A 27,777-nucleotide genomic window follows, 5' to 3' on the forward strand; every position below is an offset into this window, starting at 1 on the left:
AATCAGAGGTAAGGTTTCATAAGTGAAAGCACTCTACTGAATTAGGGTACTTCATGTCTACTCTGGCTCGTGATTTTTGCATGTGTGGGGTTTTTTTTAATAGCATTGGCCAACAGCATTTTTTTACTCACTTAGCAAATGTTTTTAATTTAAAAACATTGCAAGTGCTTATTTTGAAAAAGAACCTGTTTGGAATGATCCCATTAAGTTTATATTTTGCCTGGTTTTGTGCCTAGGTTTCTGTCTATGCTGGAAGAAGAAGTATACAGCCAGAATTCTCCCATTTGGGATCAGGATTTCATGGTGTCTAGTTCCCGAACTGGCCAGCTGGGAATCCAGACAGGTAATTTGCATTTAGTGATGGGTAACCTGCATGATTTAGGACTAATGTGGGGCTTTTCTTTATATATATTAGAGGGAGAGAGATGTTAGTCTGTGACCTTTTAAAATAATAGTTTCATTCTCTTAATTGGTGAAACAGCTTCTCTCTTTATTGAGTTTGATTTACCCAACCAGTCTTAGAGCACTGTAAATTGGATAGATGAAGCTGAATGATGAGATTTTGCTTTTCAATAGAGCCTTACAAAAAACCTTTTCATGAAGCTAAATGCCAGCAGGCTTGGCAGGTATGTGAAGGAAGTTTGTTTTCTTAGCTTCTGCCCAGCACTGCGAACAAGTCAAGCCTGATGTTTGCAATCCCTATTATCCAGCAGTCTCTCCTTAGGTAGAATTTAGTTTAGAAAAATACACTGAGATAAAGCTTTAATGTCTCTACTTGTGAACTGGTGGCATTGCCCTGTTGCACAGTGTTCACTGTTACTTTTTGGGTGGTGGGTGTCCATCCTTGTGACAGTCTTTTCGTCAGCACCAGAAGGGGTTCCATGGCCTGATTTTTTTATGTTTGTTTTTTATGTCACTGCAGTTATCAGTCCACCTCCTGTTGCAAGATCAGTTGCATACAGTGCAAGTCCTTCATCTCTGGAGCAACCCAACAGTGGGAATATGAGTCCAGCTTGTAAAGTTTCTTCTGCCCTTGACCCAAACTTAGGTAATGGAGAAGGAGCCTTGCCTTTTGACTTTTGTCAATATTATCAGTAGTTGCAGTATATGGTAACCTTTGCCTTCACTCTGCATTAGCAAACTTGAGGTGTTTTGGCTGAAAGATTTGCACACACATACCTTTTCCTCCACTATGGTAATGTTTAACTAACAGAAATAGCAACTATATTTGCAAAGAAACTAATTGATATGTTTAAGTTAAATTAAAATGGGGAAAGGTCTGCTGGTGTCAAAGATTTTTGAAAAATACTTTTCTTGGAGTACATCTATTATAAGCCATGAGGAGAGGTTTCATTTAAATAATAGCAGAATAGAAGGGGCCATCACATTTGGGTTTTTTAATCTTTCAAGGTACTGAAAATGCATACATTTGAGCAGTGAAGAAAAACACAGACACACCAACCAGGTTAAATTTAAAACTTGAATGAGGTTAGGTCAAAAAAAAAACAAACTCAAAAAACCTTGTGAGAAAAAAGTTGGTGGATGCATAAATTCTCCTAATAAATCCTTTTTCAAATACTTCTGGACTAATGAGCCTGGTAAGAGAGGTCAAGCTCATGTAAAGCGAGTCCTCAAGGAAAGAGGAAAAACCAAAGTGAATTTTTAATCTCAGTGAAACTTAGTCTTAGATTTTTAGTCTACAGAAAAACTTAGAGTGGCTCCTAAACTGCAGTTTTCCTTAATGTCATTTCTCAACTTGTCCCTCGGAAGTGGGAATGAGTAGGATGATGAGTGGGATAATCTTGAGCTAGCAGCTGGGTCTCTGTTACTGTACCTCTGCTAGTCCTTGGTGGACTCTTCTATGAATTTAACTAGTTTATTTTGCTTTATAATACCTGGGGCTCTGCAGTAGGGCAGTTTATAATTAACTTGGTATATTTTGATTTGGAAATTTTATATGGATTTTCAAATATGTATGGCACATCAGACTGTATGTGCTGCTTGGTTTACAGAAGAAGTGAAAGAAATATATGATGGATACTTAGTTCCAGTGAATCCTAAAAGGGGGATTTCATGCTGTCCAGAAAAAGGCACTGCAATTTGTATATTGAGCACTGACCTTCTCAGGCAGCTGCACAGAGGTTCCATGCAGAGGATTTTGAAGCAAAAATAAAAAGTAAATAGTTTAACTGTGAATTCACAGAGGTGTAGTGGAAAGAGGTACATCTTTCCTGTTTTATGCTAATACCTCAGTTCAAATCGAAAATTGAGAAGTGATAAATATTTTTCAGATCTCATTTATTTCTCTTTGTCTATGGGGATTAAAAAAAACAAAAAACAAACCAAATAAACCCAACCTCAAACTCATCATATAAACTACAGGATATGACAGAAGTGCTAGACTTCATAATGCTAGTCTGTGACAGCTTGGTTATCTCTAATTTGTCTGAGTTTTGTTTTATAGGGGAAAAGAGAAAAAATAATGAACCCTATTCTCTGGAGGACTCTAAAAGACCAAGGGTTGTAGGAGATATCCCTATTGAGTTAATCAACGAAGTAATGTCAACAATTACAGATCCTGCAGCAATGCTTGGGCCAGAGGTGAGATATAGACTTGGTGTTGTAAATGGTCTGTTTGTAAATGGTCTGTGTTTAGTAAATGTTCCACATGGATAGAATGTGATGAGCTAAGAGTCCTGTCAAAAAAAATAGATTTTGAAAGAGTATGATTAGGTGAACAAAAAATACTGGTGAAATACATCATTAACATGAAGAATAGTTCTATGTTTTTTTTAAATGGGTTGTATACAGTTAGCAAAGAGACTTGTAAACTATTGATAGTAAAAACATAGATCTCAGGTTCTGCAAGGTGCTTTTGTTACAGAATGGTTCCAGAGTATGCTTTTTTATTGCTAATCATAGATACAGCTCATAAGATGAGGTTAAATAGGGTTCAAGAATTGCAGCAGAATGAAAGATCCAAAGTTAAAACCTCTCTCTAGTGCAGAAACTGATCTAAACAGTTATTTGCTCTGTCTTCCCTAGTTGCTCTTTTTTTCGGCTGGAAGAGGAAAACAAACAGAATTGCGGAATTGTGCCATGTACAGAATTGCACTTTTTTTCCTTGGCTGGCTTTTCCTCCTTCTGTTCTCTCTGCCAGGCTATGTTTTGCCAGCAGCTCATTTGCCAAGATGTAGCTAGAAACTGCTGAAGATTTGGAACCACCTACATTTCTTATTCAAACTATGTACTGTGACTTATGGCTCTGTATATTACAAATGCTGTGCCAGCCTGGCTGTTGGGGCTGGCAGTGACTAGAAACCCAGCAGCCAAACTTTGCTCAAAAAAGTAAACAGTATGTGCATACAGAGATGTTTTGGCATTGTAAAATGATCTTGAAAAAAATAAGTTAAATAAATTTTCTGTATCAATTTAATCTGCATTTAGATCTGTTAATGCAATTGCTAGATATGTAACAGCAAATTCTGTAGGAATTAAATTTTTTTTTTTTTTTTAGGCTCTTACAGTAGTGGCAGAGATAGTGGAAAGCACTAATGAAATGAAAAAAAAAATTACGACTTTTCCTGCACCACCATTAAAATGTGTGATTTGCAGTATGTGCAGGCAAATCCACAAGTGATGCCCAAGCTGGCGAAGACTAAAGAAAATATGAAGACTTAGTGGCATAGGTTTCAACTGTATAAGTGCTATCCCTCAAGAGGTTTTGGAACTTTTTGAATCTTAACCATTGTTGTTAATATCTAATCTGTATCAATATAAATTCAGATAGACTTTTGTAGACTGTAGTGTAGGCTTACATATGGCTTATTTGATGGTATCCCTTCTGCAAAGGTACATTACAAAGACAGTAATCAGCAGTTCTGTTGGAAAAAGAGAATGGGTTTTATTTGTTTGTTCATTAAGGCTGCTCTCTCAGAGAATGTGAAATCTCAAAACTGTGATTTTCTTCCTTTTTTGTGTGGTGCAGACCAACTTCCTCTCAGCACACTCGGCCCGGGATGAGGCAGCGAGGCTGGAGGAGCGCAGAGGGGTGATTGAATTCCATGTGGTCGGCAACTCCCTGAACCAGAAGCCCAACAAGAAGATCATGATGTGGCTGGTTGGTCTGCAGAATGTGTTCTCCCATCAGCTGCCTCGAATGCCGAAGGAATACATCACCCGCTTGGTCTTTGATCCGTGGGTATCCTTGGCGAGGGGGCTGGCCTGTGAGGCAGAGGGAGTTTGCAGCAGAGGTGGGGTGGATGGCAGCTCTGCCTGTGCTACGCTTCTGCCATCTTTTCAAGCCCTCATAACTCCTGGTCAATCTAATTGGGTTGTACCCAAATGCCATCTTGGTGGCTGTATTAATAATAAGTGGCTTCTTGTTGTGGGACTGTGGTGGGTTGACTTCAGCTGGATGCCAGATTCCCAGGAAACCTGCTCTATTGCTCCACTCCTCAGCTGGACAGGGGAGAGAAAGTACAAAGTTCTTGGATAGAAGGACAGGGAGTGATCACTCACTGATAATTATCACAGGCAAAATAGACTCAACTTGGGCAAATTAGTTTAATTTTTTAGAAATCAGATCAGAGTAGAATAATGAGAAAATAAAAACTACATCTTAAAATAACCTTTGCCCCATGTCTCCCTTCTTTCCAAGCTTAGCTTTATTCATGATTCTCTACCTTCTCCCCCAGGCAGTGCTGGGGCAGGGGGAATGAAAGCCATGGTCAGTTCCCATGGGGTGAATGCTGGTTCTTCCTCCACAGGGAAGGACTTCACGTGCTCTGTCCCTGCTCCATTATGGGGTTCCTCCCACGACAGACAGTTCTCCACAAACTTCTCCTACATGGGTCCTTCCCACAGGCTGCCGGTTTTCATGAACTGCTCCAGCACTTTAACCTTCCACGGTGAACACCATGGGGAGGCTCGTGTCCCTCGACAGCCTATGCAGGAGTCCCATGCTGGAGCAGGTGAATTCCTTCTGGAAGGCTGTGGCCCTGTGGGAAGCCCACGCTGGAGCAGGCTCCAGGCAGATCCTGTGGCCCTTTGAAGAGAGCTGCCCACACTACCTGCTAGAGCGGCTTTGTTGGCAGGACTTGTGTCCCTATGGAAAGGGACCCATGCGACTGCAGCTCCTGAAAGACTGTAGCCCATGAGAGGGACCCCACACTGGAGCAGGGGAAGAATTGCTCTGCCTGAGGAGGAAACTGTGACAGAGACAACATGTGGTGAACTCGCCATAATCCCATTCCTCATCCCCCTGCGCTGCTTGGGTGAGAAGGTAGAGAATCAGGAAGGAGAAGGCAAAAGGTAGTTTTAGGGTTTGTTTTACTTTCTGTCATCCTGCTCTGATTTTGATCAGTAATAAATTCTACTAATTTCCCCAAGTCAAGTCTGTAATTGTCTGTGGTGGTAATTGTTATCTCTCCCTGCTCTTATCTCAACTCATGAGCCTTTCATTAGATTTTGTCTCTCCTGTCCAGCTGAGCAGAGGAATGATAGAGCAGCTGTGGTGGGCACCTGGCATCCAGCCAGGACAAATCCACCACAAAAGCTCAAGCTACTGAGTTGCTGCTGTCATTCCACAAGTAAAAAGCACTAAAATAAGTACAAGAAAAAAAGAATATATATATTAGGTATAAAATCTTCTTCAAAGTTCTACAATATAAGAACTCTTTGGGCTTTTTGGCAGGGTCTCACTTTTGGCACCAACTTTTCTCCCCAAAATACATCATCTTTATATTAACTGTATCATTTATATGATTTATATGATACTGTGTATTGAATAATCTAAAGAAAGGTGCACTGTTTTCACACTTTGAGGATTATACTAAAATTCCTTATCCTTGACATAAGAGTTGAGATAGATTGCACCTTGTTTCATCTTTCCTGGCAGTCACTGTAAGTGCAACAGAAATAGATATTTATTCTGGTCTTGATTCCTAGAGGAGTGGGAGAAATAAGAAATGTCCTCTCTTACTTCGTCAGCTGCATTTGAGACTGATAGCTTAACTCTGGCGAGTGCATGCAAGGAAACAGGAATCCCATAGAAAGGACTTGCTCTCCTGTAACTCCATTAATTTTTAATTTACTCAGGATAAAATCATCCTGAGAACTGTGCAATGGTGTAAGTATCAGCAATAGATTCAATGAAAGCAATACAACTGTTATTTATTGGGCATTACCTGAGTATCTCAGAGTACTTGGCAAGGCCAGGAGCTTGTTTTACAGTGATGACTTTTATGGTATATTGAAAGCATGATATTAAAGTAACAACTCTTCTGTAGATACAAGTGGCTAACTTAGGAGGCATAAATTATTGCATTATCATCATGGAAAGAAGTGAATCAAGTTTCTGAAAAAGGGAAGGTTAATGGTACTTTATGTACTATGTACATGAATTAAAGTGATTGTTATTTTTGCCTTCTCAGGAAACATAAAACCCTTGCATTAATAAAAGATGGTCGTGTTATCGGTGGTATCTGCTTCCGAATGTTCCCTTCCCAAGGATTTACAGAGATTGTTTTCTGTGCTGTGACTTCCAATGAGCAAGTCAAGGTAAAAAGAATTCTGCATTTCAAGTGTTTATTAAATGGATTTGGGTCCCATTCACCTAATGCACGTGCTCCTAATATTTTTAGTCATATTGAATGTACTGCTCAGTTGCCAGACAGAAATAGATTTTGAAATTTACAGTGATTCTGAATATAATGCACAAAATCCAAAGTAAAATGTGCAGATTTAGAATCATCATTAGTAGGATTACCTATATTTAATTAATTAAATATTTTTTTTCTCAGCAGAGTAATAGTAGGCTGCCATTCTTAGAGTTTTCACCCCTCTGTCCCCAGTAGTTGTGTCTCTGTGTAATGTAACATCTAGTGGTTGGCTGAAATCTCTATTGCTTGTGTGGGGCAGTAATTTGTGTTTAATCACTTTGTGACATTACATGACTTCAATCTAAATGAGATATAGTAAAAAAATAGGTATAGTTTTACATCTCAAAATAAGCATAGAGTGTATTCTGTACACTCTTTTTTTGAGTTAATGCTACAACATTTTCTCAGAATTTTAAGAATTATCATCTGTGTTGAAAGAATACAGAGCACTATGAATATATGAGATTCCTCCAGCTTTTCCAGCTACTACAGGTGGAACTACGGGTTCAGTGTTTTGCCTTTAGATGGTGCTGTGGCTTCACGATTTTCAGTTCAAGAAGCAAGAGCTGAGATGTGGGCTAATTCAGTGTATAGCAGTTAACATGCAAAAATTGTACACCCTGGTGCAAAAGAGTAACACAGTAGGATTGAAAGTCTGTAACAATTGTTAGCACTCAGGTTATATTTGATTTTATTCAACTCTGATGTTAGAGAGGAGCATTTCCCTACATTAAGCAGCGACCTGTCAGAGTGTTTTAGCAAATGCAAACCCTAACAGAATATGCCTAAGTTATGCTTAACTGCGCTACACAGGTGAGGCTGCCAAAGGTGTGTTGTGATTTTCTAGGAATAATCTTTCAAAATAATAGAGCAGATAATTCTGACCAATCAGATTGCCCCCAAGGTTGCATAAAACACTGTTTATTCTTTTATCCTCTGGGTGCTTTGCTGTATCAGTTGAATGTTCCTAAAAATTTGCCTTCCCACCTTTCTCTCTGAGTCAGCTGATCCTGTCAACAGGTAACTGAGAAGAAAAAATGTTCACACATGGGTGACCTGCCTAGTCTTAGGAAAATAAGTTCCTATTTTAATTCAGTTTGAGGCTGGAGTAAAAAATACAGGAATAGTTATCCCATACAAATGGAATTGTTTTTTAGGTAGTTTGGTCACCTGTTACAAAATAATTTTAAGTTTTACAGTATGTGGCTTAGTTTCCTATCTGGCAATTGCCATATTTGGGGCTATTAAATTGTAAATTAAATCAGAAGTTTGTATTTTCTAATTTATTTTTCTGGCTTTTTTACATAAGTAAAATTTTTCCCAGTTTTCAAGAGCAGAGCACCCAAAAGGAGTCCATGTATGTTTCTCTAAGTGTTCTGTTAGTCTGCATGATGAGAAAATTGGAACATATACAGGAACAAAACATTATGATGGGCTTTCCTCTCTACTTTACATTTCTTCATATCACAGCAGAAGGGATGACTATGGCTTTCTTGGCAGTGTGAATAAATGCAGCCTTTTGTTTACTTTGGAGCTAAATTTAAGTGGAAATTGTTCCTGTGTGCAGTCAGAAGACATAGCTATTTATTTGATTGTGGACTCTTTTCTGCCCCTTATTATGGTAATTGTTCACTGTTCCTTTTTATGCTTTATGATAAGTTTAGGTGATAAATCCTTTGAGGCAGAGGCTGTTTTGCTACAGGTGCACAGAACACTGGAATAATTTCAGTATTGCTACTGCTTTGTAGTTTTGAAGTGATATGGCTTAGAAAGAATGCTCTATTTTTACAGTATGTGCAGTTTTGTTATTGGTGAAGTATGTGATTTTAATGGTTGACATCTCATTTGAAAGAGGAACAACAACAACAAAAAAGATGGGTACCTTGAATTACAACTTCTGTGCTGGGTCACAAAGATACCCCTACAAGGCTCAAAAGATGCTCTTGAGTGTGCAAGACCAAATTAATTAAGAGAAAATCTTTAAAACGAGATCTAGAGGAAAAGACTGCATTTTGAAAAATAGTGTATAATGACCCTGGGTCCACAGGTTCTAGTATGTGCAGTCCCTAAAGGCTTTGTCATGGCTTTTTCCTCATGTGTTTCACACAGGGTTATGGGACTCACCTAATGAACCATCTGAAGGAGTACCACATCAAACACAACATTCTCAACTTCCTCACGTATGCAGATGAATATGCTATTGGCTACTTCAAAAAACAAGTGAGTTCAGTGCAAGAAATTGCTTTGTATAAGGAGTTTTATATCTAGCAGTGCTGTAGGTATGACAAAATTATTTATGGATAAAATGCAGAATGCAATTGTACATGTATATTTTTTTATCTATAAGATGTGCTCTGTGTTCATCTCATGTAGTGTTTTTGGCTTCTAATACCTTTTACTTTGATAGAATCAATTGAATATAAGTATATGGTATAGTCTTTAATTTGTCTAGTCCAAAAACTGGTAAAATGTCAGTTCCTTCACTAATTCTGTAAGAAGTATAAACGACTAGGCATATCTGTGATAAACTTACCTGACCTGCACTTACAGCTCCTCCTGATTTGAAACATGAGGTTCAAATTCAGGAAGGATGGCAATGTTTATTCTATCAAATAGATTTGATAAACAGTTGTCAACTATCTGGTCAGTAGAATGGAGTTGGATTTTTCTCAGATGCTCAGTACAGCATTAGGCAGTGAAGATTTTTTGGACAGTGGGAAATTGCAACTAGAAGGAATTTTTTTTTTCTTTTCTGTCCTGAGGGCGGTGAAATATTGAAAAATGTTGCCTAGGGAGGTGGTGGAATCTCTGTCCTTTTACAATCTTCAAGACTGGTCATGGCCTTGATCAGCCAGATATGATGAGACCTGTTCTGAGCTGAGATGGGGCTAGATGATCTCCTCAAGTTCGCTCCAGCCTGTTCTATGGTTCTGTATATAAAACTGGTACAATTTACTCTTCACACATTCAAAATGAATGCAATCACCCCTATTGCTCTTCTTAACAATTGAAACTGTTCTTTTATCAAGTGCCTCCCATGAGAAGGTTTACGCAACACTGAACCATGGTCTGTAACTCACTGTTGTAATTTTTGTATTTTAGCATTAACTTGAATTTGATTCTAAATCCTGCTCATTTCAGTTAAAACAAATATAAAAGGAAAATGGCATTATGATAATATTTTTTTTTCTTTGGCAGGGTTTCTCCAAAGATATTAAAGTACCAAAAGCAAAATATGTTGGCTACATCAAGGATTATGAGGGTGCCACATTAATGGGATGTGAATTAAATCCAAGGATCCCCTACACGGAATTTTCTGTCATCATCAAAAAGCAAAAAGAGGTGAAGGTTGAAATGAAACGTTTAATGTTACCCTCTAGTCAGATGTTTAGAAACAATTCAGTGGGTGCCAGGTTAGCTCTTTTTTTTGGTGCTTGAATTTGAGTGCATACTTTTATTAGTTAATATAATCCCTTCATTCAAGTCCAAGTGCTAAAATTTTGTAGTTGAAGCATCAAATTCTAACTTACTGACTTAACAAGAACAAGACTGTTAAAGTACCACTATTTTGAGGAGTAATTCAAAGCTCAATTTTGTGGTAGTTAACAGAGAAAAATCTTATGAGATTGAATTTTTTTTTTTATGGCTTTGTCAGTTCCTTCCCTCCCATATCAGTAGTGTTCATTAGAGTGACATTTAAATGGAGTGTTTGTATTACATGGCCTGTTTTACTTGAAAAGTAGAGGATTCTTTTTTTTCTGCCATTTTTAATATATAAATCAAAGGTGGACTGTTTTAATTTCCAGTCTGTCCCTCTTTGGATTGGGATGTTCTTTATTTAGTTCTTAATAATATTTTATATAATAAAATATTGTTATATAAATTTGTTAGCAAAATAATTATGACCTTTCCACTTGTGTTTAAATACTTTCCTTGGTTTTTAAAGAAATACAATTATAATTTGTTCTTTCAAGATTGTTCAAACCTGACCTTTTATTTTGCTAAAAATCTTCTTTATGGAACAATAATTTTTCTTCCAATAGAATGATTTGGCCTGTGCTTCGAGAAGGAGAGCCACTATCTGATGGTTTTACATTTAATTTACAAGGTTTTTAAGCTTTACTTATTGGGAAAGTTTTCATATGTCCATACAACACGGACCATAAGTTTTTCCCCTTCCATTTCTCTTTGCCTGCATTACCCTTCAGATTCCAGGCTACTGCTGGACATGCCAGCTGCCCCTTAGGGGTGGGATGTTGTCAGTGTGTATAGTGAATGTGTCTCTTGTAGCCTGTTACACCTTAGGCTTGCCTAATTGCAGTAGTACAGTTCTGGGCCCAAACCATCAACATAACATGCCACTTCTGAAAACTTGCTAGTCTCCAAAATTTTGCCTCTGGGATTGTTTTATTAGCTTTCTTCACTCTCTTATTTGTTGGGATGTCCACATCATTCTAAAGAACTTGGAGATAAATCTACACTTTATCGTGTAGATAAAGTGCCTTGGTCTTCCACACATCTCATGTCTAAAATTATTAGGAAGAAAATTGCTGTTATGCACTGATCTGTGCCGTTGATCTTCCCTGAGAATAATTGCATACTGCTTTGGAACTGCATTTTAGGATTGCCTGCCTAACATTAAAAACACTGATCAGGGCTTTTATTCTCCCTGTTGCAAGGAAATTTAGAAATAGCCTTTACATCTGCAGCTTCATGAAGAGGGTTTGCTTGTCTATGTGTATCAAAGGCAGCGATAATATTACCTGGACAGAAAAAGCATTTTTAATGTTGACAGTTTGTATTATATACCGTTTTTCTTGAATGCTGGTATTGGCCAGTACTAGACATCAAGCTTTTTGGGATCTGGCCTTTTAGAAGAGAAATTTTTTATGGGATCTAAGCTTTTATTTAAGGAACTGGAGTATATGCCTATGGCTGCTAAGACCATATCACCTGACACTGTACCACTAGCTTGTTTAGAGTCATTCTGAAAAATATGACAAGTCCCTCTATGCAAAGCTTTGTCAGCTCCTGACTTGTGAGTTATTACTGGTACTGATTGAACAGCTTGCTTTAATCAGGAAGAGTCATTAGTTCCTAAATTATAAGAAAGGCTTAAGTTGGATTTAATAATTAGTTTGAAATTATTTTCATCTTATGCTGGAGTCTGGCCATGGTTCTGTTGTATATTGTATTCCTCCTAACATTTCTAAGCTCTTTTGAAAGTCTGGTTTAATCTTTTTCTCTTCTTTGAGAGGAAATGCTATGTATGAGGGAGTGAAGGTCCTTAAAAATATGTCCATTTTTATTATTTCCAAAGAAAATAGTCTATCAAACTGGTGGTCTGCATGGCTGTGCATTTGTTTGCTCCAAGTTATGAAGTTTTGAAAGTCACATACCAGGACACACAAAGCTTAGATAAGTATCTAAGTGGGTCAAGAGCACCAAAGCAAATTGCTTAGAATTTGAGGCAATAAGATTGGAAAGTAAAACAGAGTGTACCCAGAAGTGGGAAAAGCCTTTCTCTAGCATTTGCAAGGAGAGTAGAATTTTGCTTCTGAAGAGTGGCATCATTCTGACATCCTCCTGAGAAAATCTTACATGAGAGTATCTTTGATTGACACATAAGCAACTCCTACAGATAGATATATGGAGACTTTGAAGTGAATAGGTTATTTCTAAAATTTTGAAATATGAACATTTATCTACCTCAAAATACATGCATCCAGTATGGGCCTTGAAATTTTTGACCAGCTGTGCTGAAGCATTTCAGAAGCTCCAGCTGCTAAAATTTTATGGCCAGTTCTCAAACCTTCTTCCAGAAAATTTCGTTCTCTGCCTCTGCTCCTGTCTTCCCAAGAGCTGTGCAGCTTGTGACCAATAGAGCAAGCAATGACTCCTTTTGTTCCTAGATCTGTGCCAAAGTAGGTGAGAGACTTAGTAGTTTCATTTACAGAACCAGTGTTTGGTCAGGTAGCTCAGCCCCATTAACAGCTTCATGGAAAAGGGCTGCAAGGTTAGGAAGTGAGAATGTTTCTGTTCATCACAGTTTTGCATTAATCTTCTGAGTTACTTTAGACCAAATAAATTATTTTATCTGCTTTATTACAGATTATTAAAAAGCTCATAGAAAGGAAGCAAGCTCAAATACGGAAAGTTTATCCTGGCCTTTCTTGCTTCAAAGATGGAGTACGGCAGATTCCTATAGAAAGCATTCCTGGAATTAGTATGTATCCATCTCTTTTAATGTAGAACAAAAGCAGAATAGCCCAAGAAGGGTCCGAGAGTAGAAATACTGATGTAGTTACATAGTTCTTTTTGATTAGAATGTAATTGTTTTGGTCTGCTGATTTGATTTCTGTGAAGATTGTTGTGTTTCCATTGCAACTGCTGTCTTTGAGATTTCCCCAAGGCATCCCAGGCTGATCCTCTTTTATGTACGTGTGTATAATTTTACTTATATGTGATCCCTCTTTGATTTATATCACAGTGTAGGCGGCAGTTTCCCTCTGGCACCATTTTAATGCACTGCACTCCTGAACAACAATGATTTCTGTTCAAGGCATGAACGTACAGGACAAAACAGAATTTTAAAAAATTAAGTATCATATTTTGGGGGACTTTTCTTCAGCTGTGCTTTTCTGCATTTTAATCTTTTTTCCTTGGGGAATCAGATTAGATAACTTTATCATGATTATTCTTTACAGGGGTGGGTTGCATTAAAATATGTCTTGAATTATTGAAAAGAAATATGTTTCATATAGAAATATTTTAGAATCTTTTCAACGGTCTGGAGGAAGAAGCGTGTAGGAAATTGAATGGAACTGTGGGCTAGATGGTTATGTTATTTATTAGAAGTAGCTTTTATCAAAACAAACCCATCTTACTGCAGTAGTGCTGAAATGGCTTTTCTTCTTTGAATTGCAATAACTCAGTTAATGTTACTGCTGTAGTTCCCATATAATATCTCATGTTGTTGCTGTACAGGAGAGACTGGCTGGAAACCAAGTGGAAAAGAAAGAGGGTGAGTGCTACACAAAGTAAAATGCTGAAGCAGTTGGGATATTCATTTGAGAAAAGTATTTAAACAGTGCCACTTGATATTTCCTTCCAGCCACTGGAAATCAAATAATCTGCAAGAGATGAGTTCTTAAGTGGCTTTTTGGTGGTATTTTTTATTTTATTTTTTTATTGTGGGCAAGTGTGTTTTGTGTAGTAGGGTTCTTTTTTGCAGATTTTTGTTTGGCTTTGTTTGCTTGTTTTGAATTTTATTTCTTCCATAAAATGCTTGAAACGTTGGAGTTGCTTTTTAGGTAAGATACAAATTGTAGGAATGAAGATAAGAGACTCAAACTAATCTTTTTGTATTCATGTTTTCCTTCAAGTAAGGAGCCCAAGGATCCAGATCAACTTTACAGCACATTAAAAACCATCCTGCAGCAAGTGAAGGTGAGTGCTAGTTCTAGTTTACTTTCTGTAAAGATTTTTAAATTATTTCCAATATCTAGTTTCCATATTAGATACCTTACTTTTTTCTTTACCAAAGAGCCATCAAAGCGCTTGGCCCTTCATGGAACCTGTGAAGAGAACAGAAGCTCCTGGATATTATGAAGTTATAAGGTTTCCCATGGGTAATGCCATTAACATTTTTTAAGTAGAGTTTAAAAATCATTATAGCTGCAGACATAGCAGATAAATTTTAATCTGATTGTTTTATGGTAAAAGATATATATTACTTGCAGCTGAATACCTTGCAGCTCTGAAGTGTCAGGAGTGTGATGCTGTCATTTGAAATTGATGAGTGCTCTGTGACCTTTGTGAAACGTGTGTGGTGTACGTATCTGAAATCTCAGTGTGCCCTGGAGAGCCCTAACAAGCTCTTAAATGGTGCAGTCAGCTAGAAGCTTTCCAGACTGAGCTGGTGTAGGTGAGGTCTAGGCATATGTTCTTGTGTCTGGTAACTGGTCATTGCAGATCCTACTCATATGTTAAAAAACCTGAAGGCAAACTTTCATGGGACACCTGAGCATTCGAGTTGCTTTGAAATACAGATTTAAGATTTATAAATCACTGAGAGAAAACATTTTCAAAGGTCACAGGGTTTTCTAACTAAGTTTTAACACTGCTACAATTTAAGTTTAGGAAAATACTTCATGCACTGATTGTAAGCTAACTTTTATCTTTGTCTTTTAGATCTGCCACAGTTGTCTGAGGTGTTGCATTTATTGATACATTTGTTTTACTTATAAATAATACAGCTATTGTTTATGTAGGATTGCTTGCAAAGGGAAGTACACAACTGCTAATCATGTTTTTCTTTTGACTGCTTCTCTATGACCCAGCTTTTGACTTCTGGGACATATAATTTCAATGATAATTCAGTGATACTCTAAACAGATGCTTGATTTGTACTGCATCAGATTTAAAACTGAATTCGGGCACTCCTTCCTCATTTATGCAGTACTCACCTCTATCACTTTGATTACAGTTTCTGAACCCTTTAATGTCGTTAGAGTATGAAATACAGGCTCATGGCAGGCTACTAGCCATCAGTTTCTAAGAGAATAAAAGTATTTGTTCATGTTGCTTTGCATAGGCTCCAAGCCCATGAATATCAAATTAGTTTAATTATGGTTTTATATTCAACTTATCATTCCCAAATAGCAGATGTACATATACTTCATAAACCAATCGTTTGCTTCCTGTATCCCCAATGCAAATTTATTTTCTACCAATGAAGAAAGAATGTGAATCCTCTTCTGTGGCAGAATTTTCTCTGTCTGCTTTTCTGAGCAGATATAGCTCATAAATCTGTTTAATCTGAACAGTGGTTACAAACAACTTACCTGAGTAGACAGACTCAAAGTAGGGATGTTGTCTATCCTTTCCTTGTTCAGATGCATTACACTAGAAGTAGGGGCAGCAGTTTACTTTGAGGATTAAGCTGGTTTAGTTTTACCTTTTTTTTCAGCTAAGGAACCCAGCATGACTAAACCGTGCCTTGATTCGTGATTAACTTCAGATTTCTTTCTGCTCTCCCTGCCAGCATGCTGATACTGTAAAAAAGTTGCTCAGACAAGATATAACAGTTGCCTTTATGTTTGTGTACAGACTAAATTGTTCAGTTTTTGAGAGGTATGGCTGTAATTTTTTTTTACTACCTCCTAAGGTCAGTTCTCATGTATAAATGTTTTTTTACCCCTATTTTAAGTGCTGTCAGGTGCTCTATTAAACAATACTCTTTGGGGATTTTTTTTCCCTTTTCATCTGCCATTCAAAAGCTGTATGGTTGAGTGACAGCCAGATGGAACCAAACTTTCACTGTGCTTAGAGAACAGTTTAACTCTCTAGCCAGGCAACATTTGCTTTGGGGTGAGCTGAACAGCCTTCACAGCTGGGTGCTATAATTAGTCTATGGATATCTAATTTAGGTATAGGCACCTGAATTTCAGACTTAATGGGAGCTGAATGAGCCTTTTGCAAAATATTGTGAAAACTAGGGAGTGGCAAGTTCTGTACCATTGGAAAAAGTATTTGAGAGCATCCATCAGACTTTCCTTAAATAATCCCATCTTGTCAATTTGACAGGGTTTCCTCTCTTTTAATAAATTCAAATTTCCCTTAAAAAAAACCAAACCCACCCCCCAAACCATTACCAAAACAAAAATACCACCATATTTTTAAATCTGAAGTGAAAAAGTGTAATTCCTTTGCATTGGAGGTCTTTGGTCTTTGTTGTCCTTGCAATACTCATTGACATTAAGTCTTCATTTCAGCTACTTCTGTTACAGTTTCACAAAGGTGCTGCTGATGCCTGGCTCAAGCATTGCTAAAAAAAATAGTTGTTAGAGCATCTGAGGTGAGAAAAGCCAAGGCATCCAGCACACCTCCCACTACTTCTATTCCTGTACTCACTCCTAGAACACTTGTAATGTAGACAGAATTTTTAAATGCCTGATGAGAATTACTGAGTAAGTAACTATGTGGCGAACACTGAGATCATTTACATATTTTATTGATGACTGATTTTAGTATAAAGGAGAACACTTCTTAAAGAATGTTCTGTAAGTAAATGTTTTGCATGATGCTCTGAAAGCAAGGGAGATCAGTTCTCACATGATTCTTAAAAAGAGTATACAACTGAAAACTCTGAAGAGGTAATAGAAATGTAGAGCGTAGAACAAATTTAATCTCTTTTTTTCAAAGCTGCAAATCCTGCTTGTAGTGTAGACAGTGTATCATCTCTGTTGTGTTTGCACAGCAGTAAGGGTTTCAGGTTAACATCCATGTTTTGTGATGTTTGAGTTCTTTGCCCATATACCCCTAAGGCCTCCTCCAGCAGAGCTGAGAACAGGTTGTCTCAGGACAGAAGAGCATTAGGGACATCTACTACCCACAGAAAACTCAGAGCTCTAAGTGTGAGAACAGAACAAAAAAAGCTTTAATGTTAAAAAGAATTAAAAATAAACTCTACATAAATTCATCCTTAGACTGAAATATTACTTAGTTCCAGAAGCTCAGTTGTTTTTGAAGCTAAAATCCAGACCATGCCTTAGATGAAGGCAATTTCCATTCCAAATCCTAGCTTTGCCAGTTCATGTTAAATGGCAAATCAGTCTGAAGGAAAATTGCACACAAAAAGTATTTGAATCCAACGCTGTTAATTTATTTTTCTTCTGTGCAGATCTCAAAACAATGAGTGAGCGACTCAAGAACAGGTACTACGTGTCTAAGAAATTATTCATGGCAGACTTGCAGCGAGTCTTTACAAACTGCAGAGAGTACAACCCCCCCGAGAGTGAATACTACAAATGTGCCAATATACTGGAGAAATTCTTCTACACAAAAATTAAAGAAGCTGGATTAATTGACAAGTGACACTGTCTTTTTTACAACCAAATAGTGTGCCTATGTTATGGACAGGGAAAGCTGTTCTATATCTGAGTTGTGGGACTTTCAAGAAACTTTTGTTTAATACTTAGCACTTTTAAAAAACCCTTTTAGTTTTGCAAACATGTATTATACTGAAGTTACAAAAATTATTTTATTAAATGCTTTATAATGTATTTAATTACGAAATATTTCTTTTGTGTGCCGATTACCTTATGTTCCTAATAAGTTTATCAGCTACAGCCTCAGACACCCCACAAACATGGGGGAAGTTGCACATGTTTGGGAAGATGGAGAAAATTCCCAGACAACAGATGTTATAGATTACCTAATGTTATAGCTACCTAATGCAGTACCTATTTGATAAAGTTTTATTATTTTTTCCAGTAAAAAAAGAAAATTGTAAGGGAAAACAACAGTTTGGGGGGGTTCTGAAACACTTGTTTCTTTGTAGAATCTTTTTATAAGATATTATTTTTTAAAAGAAACACTCAGCTGGTTGAGAAGCTGTGAGAGAAGAACAGTCGGTTCTGAAAAAGGACTGCCTGTGATCTTTGATAGATGCAAGTTTTTCTATTCATTTTCAGTTTTGATAAATATTTTACCTGCAAATTGTAATCTCATAACCACTCTTAAAAAAAAAAAAAAAAGAGAAAAAAAGAAAAAAAAAAAATCTGGCTAGATGCGTAATGTCATAGTGACTTGGCTTATGCAGGACATAAGTACCCAAAATAACTTTAGAGACTACTTTGCATCTACTAGACAATTTTAATTGGCTTAGTAGAGTTAAGGTTTTATGCACTTCGTGATCCACCCTACTTTACTACTCCTCACTGCTAAATTCTTTAGATTGTTCAGCAGAAATAAGACTATTGTACACAAAAGAAGCCAACATAGGACAGCTTCGAGCTTAGATACTTGGCTCTGTGGTAAACTGGATTTTCTACCAAGCTTTATTGTAAATGCATATTAACTGTGATTACTTAGACCCAGGAACATATTAACATTTTACAGCTCTCAGTATATCTTCAAAAAGAACACATACTCATATATACATATTATATATATATATATATATACATTTTGCTGCTTACACTACATTTTAAGAGGTACACCTAAATCCTTAATGTAGATCAGTACAGGCCAAAAAGCTGTCCCTTGACATTTTCTAATTAGTTTGTAAATTATGACTGCTTTTGTGAAAAACAGGTTAAACTTTCATTCTTGGTGTTTTATATTTACAGAGGTTACACTGGTAAAATTCAGGTTATGAGACTGAGAAAACCAATCCTGTGCTGTGTCAAAGAATCTTTTCCTGCAAAATGCCTGTGCGATGTTAGAACACAGATCAATTCAGCAAGATGTCAGGAACTATCTAGAAGTAGTAAATGTGGTACCCAAGGTATTCAAAATGTTAATGCTGGACTTGCCATCGTGTTTTGTATGAATTTAGTCTGACCTACATAGGGATCTATAACAAAGGTACAGTGAGTACTTTTTCTTTAATAGCCAGAACAGGATGCTATAAACCTGTTTTGTAGATTGGGCCTACAGATGCATCTGTTAAGCTTGGTAACCTGTGAATTTTTGTTATTTTCAGAGTAGATTTTCTTATCGTCTTTCAATCAGATTGTCTCTTCTATATTGAAACGTGTTTTCTAATTTAAGAATTAATATTTTCATAGATGCTGTGCAATAAAGTTATGGTAGGATATGTGGTTTTGCAAATGCTTTAACAGCTGATGAACTTTACATTTGTCAAATTAATATATTGTACTGGTACAGAATAGTTTTAAATTATATATGTACAAAACCCTACTTATTTTGGTCTCTTTTTTTCATTACTTGGTACTTGTGATACAAACACCCCTACTGAAGCAATTTCACAACCAAGCACAGTGAAGCTACACGGGTGCTGTCAGTGCCTCTTCCAGGTAGGATAGAGTTCACCAAGAGCATGATAGGCTGAGCTGAGCTGAGCTCAGTCCAAGTAGCATTCTCAGCTTTATGGTAACTGAGACAAGGTGTTGTTGACTGAGCTGTTCCAAAGTTTTGATTTTTTCACTTCAAAGCATGCTTATGCTATTTGCTGGTATTTGCCTTCAAGAGTCCTTTACTCACAATACAGAATATATGTAGCAGCAAACTACAGTCCAGGTTGAGCTTGTACATCACCAGATGGTCACTTATTATGGTCACATCAACAAAGCCTCCACCTGTCCAGTATGTGACAGATAATTAGAGTAGCAAGAGATTTTTTTACCCCCCCATCCACTCAGATTTGGTCCTGTGAAAGTGTTCTGTTCTGAGGGGAGCAACAGTAGCCAAGAGCTATTTTACTGAACACTTCTAGTCAAAGCAGCTGAGATCAGGAAGGACTGATTTCTTCCTCAAACATTTCCATCACTTCAATTTTTCAAGCTTGCTCAATACAGTAAGGAAAAAACACCCAAACCCACCACACCCACCTTCAGGTGCTCTGCAATCACCCTGTTTTCTTTCCCTGATAATCAGCTGTTGCAGATTTGTTTCATGAAAGAGCACCTGAGGTTCACAGAGTACCTTTAAGGATCATTCAGGGCACCTCTTACGTGAATGGCTGATACAGGGATTGGACCCAAAATCTTGGCATTCTTAGCACCAGGCTCTAACCTGGTATGGTTCAACAACCCTGCTTAAGTTCCTCTAGTACTAGAATTCCAGACTGAGATGATGAGGCCTTGGGGCTAGAATTTTAGGATACAAAGGTAGTTTCCATTCTAACAGCTGAAGGCTGTGTTATGAACAGCTGTTTTCAAACACTCAGTAGCTGCAGCTAGTATTATTGTTGAGAGCCGTGGAAGAAGTTACAAGTAGAATAGTAATTAACAGTTTTATTACAGAAAAGGAGAGATCTTGCACCTATTCAAGCAGGACAGGCAGTCAAAGGAAGAGCTTGTTTTTGTGTTTTACTATTAGGTGTTTGGAATGTAGCTTTCATTTGGGTTTTCACAAACACATTAATACTTAAGTGTGTCCCAAGCAAAGTAAAAGTAGTTTGGTGTGGCGGACAGTTGATAACACTGTTGTTCTCATGGGCAGCCTAGTGTGGCACCAAATAGCACAAGCTCAGCTGTGGTACCTCTCCTCTGGGAAAGGCATTGGGCAAAGCAGGGACAAAATTCTTATAAACTGTTATGAATGTCCTGCAACAGTTGGGACCCAAGTGGAACTTTTTTCACCAACCTTCACGAGAAATTTGCTTTGTTTCTGTCTGGTTGCTTCTAACTTGCACTCAATGCAGAACCAACTAAACCTAAATTGCTGCTTTTGAGAGCTGCAGCTATCAAATTGCAGTAGTTAAGCTGCTTCTAAACAGTGTTTATGCCACCCCATAAGACGGGGACAGAGTACACGGGCCTGTAATGCCCACTGGTGACCTTAGTGCCCTTGGAGCAACTATGGAAACCGCCAAAGGACACCAACCTGCTCAGAGCTGCTTCCAAGCACAAAGATGTTTATTATAAATTTGACATGAAAACACAACCATCACATAAGCAAGATCTGTACAAACACAGTTATTAAAAATACTTCCTGGCAAAATGTTTTAAGTGCCCAAAGTTCACCCATGTAATGACATTCACAGTCTTATCCATCAGAGATTTCTCATATACTCTCAGATCCATTCAAAAGGAGCTTGAATAGAATCACTTTAGGTATAAAAGTAATCCACCCATATCATTAAAAATAAGTCACTAGAATAAATCCAGGCTCCCTTAATCTGTTATCCTTAATACTAGACAAACAACTATTCACATATTTATATAACATATTGTGCAACAAAATAGTCCACTCAGGAAATTACTTTCTTCATGGCAGAAGCATGGCTTTGCTGGAAATCTCAGAGACAAGTAACCAATTTCTCATTGTATTTTTTCATAGAATCTTTCTTATGAGAACGTCGTTTAGCGTCTTTTTTCTGCTTGAAAATTGGAGAACACAGGAACTTTGTATCTGTAAATGGATCTCCTCTCCTGAGCTTCCTGTTTGGAAAAAAAAAAGCAAAAGTGAGTTCTGTTCCCTATGCCACTTAAAACAATACAACTTTTAGCTAGTAAGTTCCATTTCACATGAACTAGTCTGTATTACTAACTCTAGACTTCTCTGAATGACCTCTACTGTCAAGGTCTTCTTTTCAAGGTCTAAATAAGCCTTTTATATCCTCTGTTGGATGGAATGTTACAAACTTTACATCAAACTGCAAAGTAAAGACACCTACGCTGCAATACTTGGTTCTTTGTAGCTCACAGTAACAGAACAGCTTCGCCGCTTGCGTTTTGGAGACTCAAGTCTTTCACCTTCAGGGACAAATTCTGCATCCCCAGTGCTGGGGAGCACTGTAGGTGTATTGGTAACATCACAGAGATGCCCACGAGATGGCTCAGAAGGCTGCCCTGTGAAGAAATTAGACACAGTCTGTTTCATTCAGGTAAGTGAGCTTAAAAGAAAATCTAACCACTCTTAAAACATTACTCTCTTAGTTGCAATTAAAAAAAAACCACCCTAAAATAAAAAAGCTTAAATCTCCTAAACAATGTTATCTTTCAAGGAAAAAAAAACAATTACAGAACACTTTCTGCACTTACTAATAGGCTTATCACTTGATTTGTTGTTTTCAGTCTCTTCTTCATGACAGAGCTTATGCTCACGCTGTGTCAAACATCTTTTAGACCTTGGCCTTGGATGGATTGGTGACGTAGGGTTCTCGTCCACTGAACTTTGCCTTTTCTTTGATTTACTCTTGTAAGGCTCATAGAGGCTGTCGTCTGAGTCCCCTGCAGTACTGCTTGACTCAATGGTATTGGTTTCAGCTGAGTCTTCTTCATCCTCCACTTCAGTATCGCTGTTGTTCACCTTGTTTTGTCGAAAAGGTGTAATATGGACACTCTCTTCCAAATGAAAGTCATAAGCATCACTGATGCCACCCAAGAATTTCAGCTTTTCTTTAGAAGCCTCTTTACCCAGTTTTCCTGGTTTTTGGTGGGAAGTAAGTGGCCATTCCAATTTTCCTTTCTGGCGCTTTTCTTTCCCTCGTTGATGGTTTTCTCTGCTTTTACACTCTGGTTGTTTAAGATCAGAATTACGTTTTAATTTGAACTGTGTAGTTTCAGAATTTCTCTGCCTCAGCACCAGCTCTGAATCCACCTTGCTTTCATTCAAGTGAGGAACAGCTGCATTTATATTATTTATATTTTCTGCAGCACACTTCTCTAGACTTTCCTCAAGCCTAATTTCATTCTCTTCAGAAAGTTCTTTTACTGAATCAAGTGCTTCTAAATGTTCCAAGACACCAGTACAAACTACATCAAGGTTCCTCGTCTTTGAAGAGTGACGTCTGGTGGATACACTTTTTGGTAACACGCTACCAAGTCCAAGCTTTACATTTGAAGTAACGTTTTTCAGCTCTGGCTCTGTGTTATTCAGATGAAAATCAGATGGCTGTCCTTGAAATTTAAGGGAAAATGTCATATTAAAGCTAGACAGAAAAAATATGTTAAGATTTGTACAGAAATTCTGAATCTGTCAAAATTTCAGACTATTCTTTGGGTTTTCTCCACAGATTTTTATAAACTAGAATTTGGCAAATGAGATAAGCTCTGTTTAATATAGCTTCCATGCAGAAAGCAGTTAGGCAATATAACACTAGTATTTTCCTCTAAACTGTTCCTCTTGGAAAGGTTATTTAAAGGTCATTTATTTTCCTGAGTATTTTGCTTTGTTAACAAGTTTTTATTGATTTCATAAATAAACAATTGTCTAAAGGTAATTTTTCTTGTTTGAACTGTTTGGTAGATAATGAAACTGGATTGCATGTATAGAGATGATAAAGAAGTTTCAAATTCCTCCCTGTTTTGCTGGGCATATTCATTCAAACATTTTACCATTTACAGCATTAGTATTTCCCCTTTCTGACAATAAGCAGAAAATTACTTGTCAAATCCTTCAAAAGTAGTAATTTTCTAAACTTGTACTCACACATTGTTTTCCTAATTCAAAATAGAGCAATGTCTGATACTTTGATTTAGTTACCTTCACTTGGAATTATTTTGGTAAAGGAAATATCACTGTCAGATTCCACACAGATCTTCGACAAAGAATTTCTGTCACCACCAGCTTCCATCCCACTTGGAAGTACAGGACCATCTTCAAGAACACATTTTAGAGGTCCCCTAGAGAAAATACCAAAAGTAGTATTTACTGAACAGCAATAAAGTTAATTACATGGAACAGTTTCATTACATTGGGTTTCTTCACTTTTTCCAGTCAGAAAATTAAATTTCCTGTAACATAGTTTCCAAACATAAACAGGCATTAATTAATGATACTTACATTGAATGTGTTGATCCTGTGACACTGCAACTGTTTCCAGGATCTGAAGGAAGCACTCCTTGATTCTGTCAACAAAATAAATCTTACAGTGATTAAATGACAAGCTTCCGCCATCTAGGAATTTTAGACAACAGCCAAGTTACTCAAGGAAGGACCAAAGAGGCCCTTGACTCTTTCTTTCTGTCTGGCTAACACCAAGTGCTGTGGGAGTTGGCCAGCCCCTGCACATCAGCACATTCATCACCAGCCCAATCTTACAGCAAGCAGACAGGGGAAAGAACTGTGCACAAAATCCCAGAGTGCCCCAACCACTGCCTAGCAGAGCCTCAATACCCCGGGATACTGGGAACTGTGGGACTAGTCCTTCCTCTGAACTAGGGCTCAGATCTAAACATCTATGTGCATGCATGGTGGAAGGAGCGAAGGCAATCAGTAACAGAAGTCCTGTTCCTCAAGGGGAAAAGGCACTTGCCATGTCTATGGAACACAAATTCTTTGCTGGACCAAGGAGAGTGACTGAGTCAAGTAAATTCTGAGAGACTTTGGAAATTATCTCGTTCAAGGCTGACAGTCAATTCTAAATGGACAAAGGAAGGACGTTCTCATACTCATATATCGACTACACACTCATATGTCATACTCATATATCAACTACAAACTTATCAGCATTATGAGATAACTAAAACCTGAAGAAACCTCTGACACATGCGATAAACTCCTCATAAAATTAATTAAGATTTTTAAGATTTTATGTTTACTCTTTCCGACTTTAAGTAAATGAGAAAGAGTAGTGAGAAAAAAAAAAAGTTCATTACCAGGTGTTAAGGTACACAAACCAGCAAACCAAGTTAGGGGAAAAAAACCCCCGTTGAACATACTGAGTTAACACTTTACAAAACATTTAAGGTCATAATGATATCTATCAATGGATTGGCACAGATTCTGATGCTCAGCTTCATCAGCTCATATTGTTATTATTAAAAATAAAAATACCTCCACACGTCCTTGTTCTTGCTGGAATCTGTAATTTCTTTGTAAGTAGAACATCTGAATCTTTAAAATGTGATAATCTTTCCTTAGCTGAAGAATGGTAGCTTCAGCTTCCCTTAGTTTGAGCTTTTGTTCTTGCAAGGACAGAGCCAGATCTCTGTTGTTTGCTTGAATGATCTTCATTTTGGTGGAGTTGTTTGCTGCAACAAAACAGCGAGTGTTTCAGACGGGATTGAAAAGAAAACAAATAAATTACAATTCCTAAGATATTTAAGCGTCTTACTTGCTCTTTTGGCCTTTACAGTGGAGAACTGGGTAGTTTTACCCAGCTTTGACCATTTCTGAGTTCTTTTCTCTCTCATACGTTGTTTTATATCACTCAGACTGTCTTTGAAGGACTTCCTCGAGTGTTCTGCCATCTTCTACCTTTAAAAGTAGAAAAGGTGAAGAACCCATGAAGCTGGGATTGCACCACGCTTCCCCAAGGCCGAGAGAAAAGGCCCAGGGATAGAGGAGTAAAGCCCGAGGCAGTTTTGAGCGGATGTACACACACAGCAGAGACCCGAACCAGGCACAGACCGGCAGCTGCGGCCTTTCTCACCGCAGGGGCTGCAGCGCGGCCGCCGGCCCGGCCAAGCGGGGGCTGGACTGCAAAACGCTCGGTGCCCGCGGCAAGGCCGGGAGGGCTTTAAACACCGGGACCGGAGCCAAGAGCCCGGCCGGCCCCTCCCGCCGGTGCCCCGCTCCTCTAACTGCGGGCACAGCGCCCCAGGGCCCCGCCCGGCCCGCCGTACCTGCTCGGAAGGGCGAGCGCAGAGCCGGCACCTCCCCGCCACCGGCCGCGGCCGCCCGAGCCCCCAGCGCAGGTGGGAGGGCCGCAAGGATCCGGGCCCAGCGGCAGCAGCGGCCTGGCTTTTCCCTCGTCCCGCGGCTCGGCGCTCCCCCTCTCCGTACGGCCGGCTCCTCGGCTCCTCGTCTCCCCGCGGCCCGGCTGTACCCGGCTGTGCCCCGCTGTGCTCCGCTCGGCTCCGGCCGCGCCGGGAAGCGCAGGAGCGGCCGCTGGGCCCCGCGGGGCGGCACCACCCGCGCCTGCCGCCGCCACGCGCCGTTCAAACCCCGCCGCCGCCGCCTCCCATTGGTGCGCCCCGAGTTGCGTCACGCCACGAGCGCCGCGGGCGCCCGCGCCTGGCCCCGCCCACCTCCGGCGTCGCCTCAGCAACCGCGGGGCGGGGCGGGTTAAATGGCAGAGCCGGGAGAGTAAAATCTTTCTTCTGGGTGCTTTATTAATTCTGGCCGCTTCTTCCGACAGTAGTAGGATGAGCATTTCACACTTTGGAATTGCCCTGTGGGATTTACCCGTGGCTAGGCAGTGAAGTATAGGGCAGGCGTGAGGGGAAAGCTAATGTCTTCACAAACAATTTGTTGGGTGAAGGTCTGGGTGTTAATGCCTTTGAAATAGGTCTTGATGTCTCTACTAACTTTGGGCAGCGGGTTTGTTGCAGAGCTCAGACATCTTGGCTTGTGAAACAGACACGGGTTTGCACAGCCTGAGTTTCTGAACTTAGGGGTGAAATAGTCGGTTCAAGGGAGGAATTATGTGGTAGGTGGTTCGGGAAGGCTGAACCTCCCTGTACCTTCCCTGTACCTCGGCTGTGGGGAAAGGAAGAGGACAACATGCCGCCGGGAGTTCGGGATGGAAGGAGGCTGTGCCCCAGTGGACTCTCCCTTTATTCGAATGAAGTTGAAGGACTCCTCTGTCTCCTTTTTGGACATAAGCCTCTCTGGAGTTTGGGGATTTTCCCGACAAGCGTGAGGGAACTTACATCTTCTATGTGTTTATATGCATCTTGTCCACGGTGTGCTGAACCTTGATTAACCGCTAAGAGAAATGGGAGGAAAAAAAGAAAATCAGCGAAAAAAATGTCTTATTAACAGAATAAAGGATACTCTGGATTCTGTTAAATCAGCATCACATAGCTGCTATACTTTTTTTTCTTACAGCTACTCACGATTTCCTGGTTTTCTTCATTACAGCCTGGATGTGTTGTGTCAATCTTATTTCAAACATGGAAAATTCTCATGGGTCGTGACAGAATCCATGATGTGCCTGCTTTTGTCCTTTCCTGCTCCTTGCAAGGTCACGTAATTTTTGTTTTTCCAGTTCAGCCTTGAAGGATTCATCTATGTAGTTTTTACAGTGGTATAAATGAATATTCAACTTACTCTCCTACTTCATCAATAGATACCGTTAAAGTTGGTGTTGCCTTCCTGTTAGCAAAGAAGGCATATCCTTCTATAGAGCCTGCAAACCCAGCCCTGATGCAGAGTGATAATCCCTTTGGAGACGTGAGATCATATAAAAAACTCCCATATTTTCTTTAGGATTTGGCATGAAAAATTATGAGCATATGACCCGCTTACTTACTAGTAACACACAAAACCACAGCAACACACAACCTTAGTTTCTCATTACATGTTTTTGCTTTCTTCTTGTCTGCTTGATGAGCCTAAGTAACATCTACCCATCCTTCCAGACCCAAATAACTCTCCCAAAACCAAACAAAATCTCACAGGCCAGGGGGAAAAAGAAAATAAAGATTAAAAAAACCCCAACAAAACAACAACAAAAAAACCCCCAAACAACCCCAACCACCCTAATTTCCCTTCCCTCCACCACCAAACCAGGAGAAAAATAGAGGCATATTGGACATTAAAATCACGTAGTCTATAGAAATGCTGATTTTCTGGTATTGTATGATTAACTTCACATCCCCTTCCCTCGGGCCTCTCACTGTTACAAGGCAATAATTGGGGACACAATTGCAGCTCCACTCAGCTGCAGCAAACAGTGTCACCTGGAGCCTTG

At 38.9% G+C, this 27,777-nt stretch overlaps 2 protein-coding genes across 2 annotated transcripts in view; one reads left to right on the forward strand and one right to left on the reverse strand.

Annotated features, from left to right (window-relative positions):
• The window catches only part of KAT2B (lysine acetyltransferase 2B), a gene marked incomplete at its 5' end in the record, with an annotated part of 40,010 nt that extends 20,640 nt beyond the window's left edge, over positions 1-19,370 (forward strand). The window contains 12 exons of the mRNA XM_083871643.1: positions 237-343; positions 923-1,048; positions 2,465-2,601; positions 3,989-4,197; positions 6,435-6,561; positions 8,772-8,882; positions 9,861-10,004; positions 12,774-12,888; positions 13,650-13,686; positions 14,048-14,111; positions 14,209-14,293; positions 17,347-19,370. Coding sequence (XP_083727769.1) covers positions 237-343; positions 923-1,048; positions 2,465-2,601; positions 3,989-4,197; positions 6,435-6,561; positions 8,772-8,882; positions 9,861-10,004; positions 12,774-12,888; positions 13,650-13,686; positions 14,048-14,111; positions 14,209-14,293; positions 17,347-17,540 — 1,456 coding nt within the window. The 3' untranslated portion in view covers positions 17,541-19,370. The remainder of the gene's footprint in view (positions 1-236; positions 344-922; positions 1,049-2,464; positions 2,602-3,988; positions 4,198-6,434; positions 6,562-8,771; positions 8,883-9,860; positions 10,005-12,773; positions 12,889-13,649; positions 13,687-14,047; positions 14,112-14,208; positions 14,294-17,346) is intronic.
• Positions 19,371-21,083: 1,713 nt separating this feature from the next.
• Positions 21,084-25,732, reverse strand: SGO1 (shugoshin 1). Its single transcript, XM_083865640.1, has 8 exons — positions 25,706-25,732; positions 25,195-25,337; positions 24,915-25,111; positions 23,922-23,986; positions 23,622-23,761; positions 22,178-23,035; positions 21,811-21,985; positions 21,084-21,574 (listed from the first exon to the last, which is right to left on the reverse strand). Exons 2-8 carry the CDS (start codon positions 25,328-25,330, stop codon positions 21,433-21,435), a joined length of 1,713 nt encoding a protein of 570 aa, XP_083721766.1. The 5' UTR covers positions 25,331-25,337; positions 25,706-25,732; the 3' UTR covers positions 21,084-21,432.
• Positions 25,733-27,777: the final 2,045 nt, after the last annotated feature.

This window comes from Zosterops lateralis, assembly GCF_965231275.1.
Source record: "Zosterops lateralis genome assembly, chromosome: 1".
NCBI lineage: Eukaryota > Metazoa > Chordata > Aves > Passeriformes > Zosteropidae > Zosterops > Zosterops lateralis.

Bases quoted from the DNA above. Each gene is read 5' to 3' on its own strand.
- SGO1 (XM_083865640.1), bottom strand. From the start codon at position 25,330: ATGGCAGAACACTCGAGGAAGTCCTTCAAAGACAGTCTGAGTGATATA. The intron at 25,112-25,194 runs GTAAGACGCTTA...GTTTTGTTGCAG, and splicing joins TGTAAAGGCCAAAAGAGCAA to CAAACAACTCCACCAAAATG. The intron at 23,036-23,621 runs GTAACTAAATCA...TTAAATTTCAAG, and splicing joins CAAAATAATTCCAAGTGAAG to GACAGCCATCTGATTTTCAT.